Raw genomic sequence first — 5,770 nt, 5'->3', positions numbered from 1 at the left:
AAGACCACACTTTAATTTTTCTTACAACAACAACCACTTACAAATTCTCAAAACAAAACAAACAAAACATTTAACCCAATATTCAGCTAAAAACATCTCATATCGCTCCAATTACGCCCACCGGAGTTCCTTCACTTTCGGTGTTTCTTGAGTTCCTCCGAGTTCCTTCACTTCCAGCGGCGATTTCCTTCACTTCCAGTGGCAATTTACGTGAGTTATAGTTTGGTTCCAGCAAGTTCATTCACTTACGGTTTTGGCAGCTTAGGTACTTTCACAATTTTTTTCATTAATTTAGAATATTTTTTTTGTTTAAATTGCCTAGTTGATTCACCATTGATCATAGTTAATCATTAGGGTGTGTATTGGGTATGAAAATATTACAATTTTCTTAAGATTAAGATATCTAATAAATGGCACACCAAGTATTTGTTTAAATATCTCTAAGAAATTGTTGATCTATACTGAGAATTATTTTGAGGTTAAAGAGAAAGTTGGTGTGCCAGCCAATCAAGAACATGAGTGGTTGCTTGTGTTGCCTAAAATTTGGCCATGTTAAGCTTGGGCAAAGTGGGTGGCTTCCCCTCCATCACCTAACCAAATGGCCATGCGTGGCATGGGAGGCTGAGCAACGCGGGCGACAAGCTTGCATCGTCCAGGCATGCAAATGAGTGATGACATGATTTGGTTGGGCAATATATGTTGTTGCCTGCGTTCTAGGCGATAGGAACTAAATCTGGACAACAGAATTGTGTCGCCCAGATTTGGTTGGACGATATATCCTGTTGCCCATGTATCGGGCAACGTAGGGTGACAACAACTGAATCATGCTGTCGCCTAAGTTTTCCAATTGTTTCATTTTTGTTTTGTTTTTCTTTTGAAACATTTATGCTAATGTTATCCTAAAGTTTTCCGACTATTTCAGTTTTGTTTTTGTTTTTGAAACATTTATGCTAATGTTGTCCTAATTTATTGCTTAGATATGTCTGACAAGTAGATGCATCACTGGTCATTGAAGATACCAATCGAGGATCATTTTGCCTGTTGCGTTTCGAATTTAACGAGATTTAATTTTGTCATTACGTGTATACAGACCCAGTTAACTGATACTCAATTTAGCCTATTCAAAAAGTCAATTTTGGTCATTTTCTAACGATGGGGGACCTTGGATTTAGCAACAATCTTGTACATTATTTGTTGCTCAGACTAGTCATGAAACAAGTTGATGATGAGTACCAAATGTGGTTTAGGATTGGCAACGAGATGTTACATTTCTCTCTTCGAGAATGGTGCTTGGTGACAGGATTGAAATGTGGTAATGTGGAAAATTTGCACAAAAAATACTTGGGTGACAAATACGTGATTAGTATTTCGATGGAGCACAATACTTTAAGTTTTTTCATGCTGAATAATTGGTATGGCCCACAAAAATACCCCTGTAAATAGAACCATTAACCATGTCTGAAGCTATCCAATCTGATGGTACAATTAGAGCCTCCAACTGCCGTGGGTCTATTAGACTTGGAACTCTAGATCGACTTTAGCTACAAGCCATTAGACTAATAGACTGACTTTGGCTACAAGTTTTGGCTACAGGTCCTTGGACTGATAAGATGATTTTGAGATGAATCATTAACTTCTTGAAACCGATCTACATCCTCCAAAATGTTGATTGGACTATTGCAATGTTTAGAATACATTTGGGATTCAATGTTATATGTTTCTGCATGCATTCACATCTGTATTAACAACATTGTCATCAATAGGATCATTATGGGAGCGGAATGTGGAGCAGTGTTTAAAGGCTAAAGTTTGAATTGATGGCATCAAAGAAAGTTCTATCGGAACTTTAGGACTTGTCGTTACATAAATAAGAGTGCACTCATAGTTAATTGGATCAGAGTTCATACGCATAATCACTCTCACCATTTCATCGTCTACTATGTCTATAAGCAGGAATCAATGGATTTCGTCGGATGAGTTGATTTCACATTTGTCTTTACTAAGAGGGAATATTCATCCGGACTTTTCTTCAGAATTTCATACAACTTTGCAATAAATTGTTCAAATGTTACATCGTTTTGGAAACAAAATGCAGTAACTTTTCCATTCTCGTACTCCATACGACCATCCTCCAAAGTCTCCCACGCTCTATCAAAATACATCATAAGAACTACCAACTCTATTAACCTGATGCAAAATAATAATAATACTTTATTAAAAATACTGCAAACAATAATATTACTATATTAATTAAATAACTAATTATCAACAAATTCGGGTGATCCGGATGACAGTACTATCGCCCAGGTGATAGATAATGTCGCCCAAATTACATGCGATTGTATATTGGGTGACATGAGCACTAATCGCCCAACATGCAGTATTTTGTCACCTGGGTGATGAATACGAGAATTCAGGTGACAAGTACGACAAGTTATTCTAAGTTTGGGTGACAGGTACTTGTCACCTGGATTCTAGGTTTCGTGTTCAACATTGTTCAAAACCCATTTTCGTCGAATTTTGCCAGAATTTTACTAATTTATAAATCTCTGACCTCACATTAACCATTTAATGTACCCACATTGTAGTAAAATGAGCAACCGATCTTTTGTATTAAACCCAACCAAAAAATAAAAGATAGATATTGAAGAAATACTAACCCTAACTTCTTATTATTCTTTAGTTTATTGCTTGATTTTGTCTTCAATACTTTGATAAATATAATAGTTTGATGAATGTGAGATAGATAAAAGGGAGGCTGAGTGATAGTTGGATAATGTGGGAGAGGTGAAATGATGAGTATTTTGGTGGTGTGTGGAGATGTTCGATTGTTGCTTGGGAGTTTGGGGTTTGTTTGTTTAGTTTTAGAGGTATTTTGGTCTAAGAACCTTGTAAATGGTTGTTATTGTAAGAAAAACTAGAGTGAAGTCTTTTTTTATATTGAAAGTTGGAAAGTGGTCAAATGGGTAAAGTTCCCTAAAAGTTTTGAAACAGCGGTGTATAATGCAGTGGTGGATTCAACATGTGAACAGAGCCCCAACAAGCAAGCCAAAAAAAAATCAAAGAATTAAAGGAAAAATTATTTTGGGTTTCTAAATGGCCCCCATTCTATAAATTTAAAAATCCATAAAATTTAAACTTTAATTGTTAAGAATTATAAAGCCTACACTTTAATTAAAAATAATAATAGCCCACCGTCTAAAACATTTTTCTATTTCCAAAAATAAGGATAATTCTTCTAGTTTGCCGCAACAGTAAAGAAAACATTTTCGGCAATGAAATTCGTCAAGAATCATCTCTAGAATTGAATGGGATGAATAATAGTTTGGTTGTTTATGAAAAAAAAAATATTTAATACAATGAATCTATTAGATAACATATTAAAAATATAAAAATGCTTTGAAAACAATTATAAATATATTAACAAATATTTTATATATTCAAAATTTTAATTTTTATATTTTACTATTATTTAATTAAATTCCCAATAAATTTTTTTTTGAATCCGCCACTGTTATAACCATATTGCTCTCATTATTAACAGCATCACTAAGGGATTAATAAGGCTTACTAGGGTTTCAACCACATCAAGCACCCTGTCGATGTTGGTGGCAGTCGTAGAGTAACCTTTATTGCTTTCACTTTCAGGCATACCCCTATATTAAAGTCATTAATTTCGACTTGCCTCGTGTCATTCAGCATGCTTATGCCTATCCTAGCATGATTTGTATTCATAATCCCATTGTTAAATAATAAAGAAATTAATATATGTTATTAATAGAGTTCCAAAACTAATTGGAAAAATGAGAATTACCCTTGTTGTTTCGAGAAATAAAACAAAAAAAACCTTCATATTTTAGAACAGGTTCAAACTCCCTCAAGTTACATCATTTTTAATTTTATAATTATTTTACTTTTCTACACTAGTCTTGATGTACCACAAAATTTAAATATTTTGAGAATATAGATTAACTAAAATGACTGATATACCCTTAATCATAAAATTAATTTATAATGAATTGTAAATTATAGAGAAAATTTACAAGTAAGAGAATTATCATAAATGCCCCTAATAGTTGTATAAAGTGTCCATTTAAATTGCAATAACAATTGGCCATATGTGACTACTGGAGCACCCACATAAATTGTAGTACTATATAAAGAGGAGGCAAATATAATATGCTCATATATAAATTAACATAGCAATAATATTTGGGCATATGTGTCCATTGCAATATATATGTTGGGATATTACAAAAGATGATTAAATGGTACCTAAAAATATACCACGGGTAGGTATATGCATTCATTTTGTTTTAACCTTTTGTCATAAAATCCAACTCACTCTACCCTATATAAAAAAATTTCCTCTTTTAAACACAAATACCATTGACAAATAACTTGTTACCCTAATAAGTCTTGTGAATATAAAAGATACATACATACATACATACATACATACATATACATGTTAGGTAATTTTTTGTCATAATTTATAATTCATTGTTAAGTTAATTTAATCATTGTGGGCATATAAGCCATTTCACTTGATTCATATTCTCAAAATATTTAAATTTTATGGCTAATATCAAGACTAGGGCACTAATTTGAGTAAAATTAAAAATAGGAAAATTCTCTATGCACCACCTTTATTTCTAAACTTGTATCAATCAACTACTTTGACACTAAGAATTTTTTTTAAATGACAATTTTAACCCTAAATAAATTAAATGATCATTTTATTCTACAATTTTTTTTAAAAAAATTATAATTACAAGAATAGCTCTAAATTTAATAAAACAAATAAATACCAAAATCCAATATGTTAATTTTTATAATTATAATTTTTAAACAATAATTTTTGTAATTATAGTTTTTTTTATTGTTCAAAGTTGGTTGAGACTATTATTATTTTGGTGATTAATTTAAACAATGAAAATTATTTGATAATTGTGATTGTATGATTGATTAAAAAAACCAAAAAAAAAAAATATTTGAGATGAGTAGTACATGTATTTTAGGTCAAAATGATTAAAAGAATCAATAATATTTTATCAATTAATTAAATGGTTCTTACACATCTATTTTTCAATAAAATTCTATCAATTAGTTGTATTGTAATTATAATTTTTTTTGTTTTTAAAAATTTTATAGGATAAAATAGTCTTTTAATTCATTTAGGAGTAAAATAATTATTTTATTTAGATTCTTAGTGTCAAAGTGGTTCATTGATACAAGTTTAAAAACAAAAGTAGTGCAAAAAAAGTTAAAATTTTATAGTGATTAGTTGTATATATCACGAAATAGCGGTAGTACATAGATAATTTCTTTTAAAAATACAAGTTATGTATAGATTGTAGTCGCTCCTCTTTCCACCAAATTCTTCAAACTTTAAACTGTGCTATAAATATATATAGAAAATTAAAAAAAATTACACAAAAGAAGAATAATTCATGGATTATAATTAACTGTCAGTTGGATCATCATCATTGCTTGTGGCTCTGACCAAAGGCAAAAGGAGTTAGTGACAAAATGAGATGGTAAAAAAAATTGTAAATGATAAATTTTTTATAGAAAAGTACTCCCTTTGTCAGATGTTTTAAGGATTCGCCTTAGTTACAACAGTTACAACGTACCAGAATTTTTATCTTTTTGTGACTTTAGCTCCTCACCGTCCGATTTAATGCAAAAGTAGCGTCCATGGTAAGGATGTGTCTATTTGGTAATTAACATTATAGTCCCTATATTTTTTAAAATTCCAAAAAATTAC

At 30.9% G+C, this 5,770-nt stretch overlaps 1 protein-coding gene across 1 annotated transcript in view; it reads left to right on the top strand.

Moving 5' to 3' along the window:
- Positions 1 to 1,152: 1,152 nt before the first annotated feature.
- Positions 1,153 to 5,770, top strand: part of LOC18045150 (caffeic acid 3-O-methyltransferase 1) — a 24,409-nt gene continuing 19,791 nt past the window's right edge. Inside the window, exons 1-2 of the mRNA XM_006436240.2 lie at positions 1,153 to 1,356; positions 3,649 to 3,718. Of these exons, the coding sequence (XP_006436303.2) occupies positions 1,153 to 1,356; positions 3,649 to 3,718 (274 nt within the window). The remainder of the gene's footprint in view (positions 1,357 to 3,648; positions 3,719 to 5,770) is intronic.

Source organism: Citrus clementina, unplaced genomic scaffold (assembly GCF_000493195.1).
Source record: "Citrus clementina cultivar Clemenules unplaced genomic scaffold, Citrus_clementina_v1.0 scaffold_4, whole genome shotgun sequence".
In the NCBI taxonomy this organism is placed as follows: Eukaryota; Viridiplantae; Streptophyta; class Magnoliopsida; order Sapindales; family Rutaceae; genus Citrus; species Citrus x clementina.
This window is presented reverse-complemented; position numbering and strand designations above follow the sequence as displayed.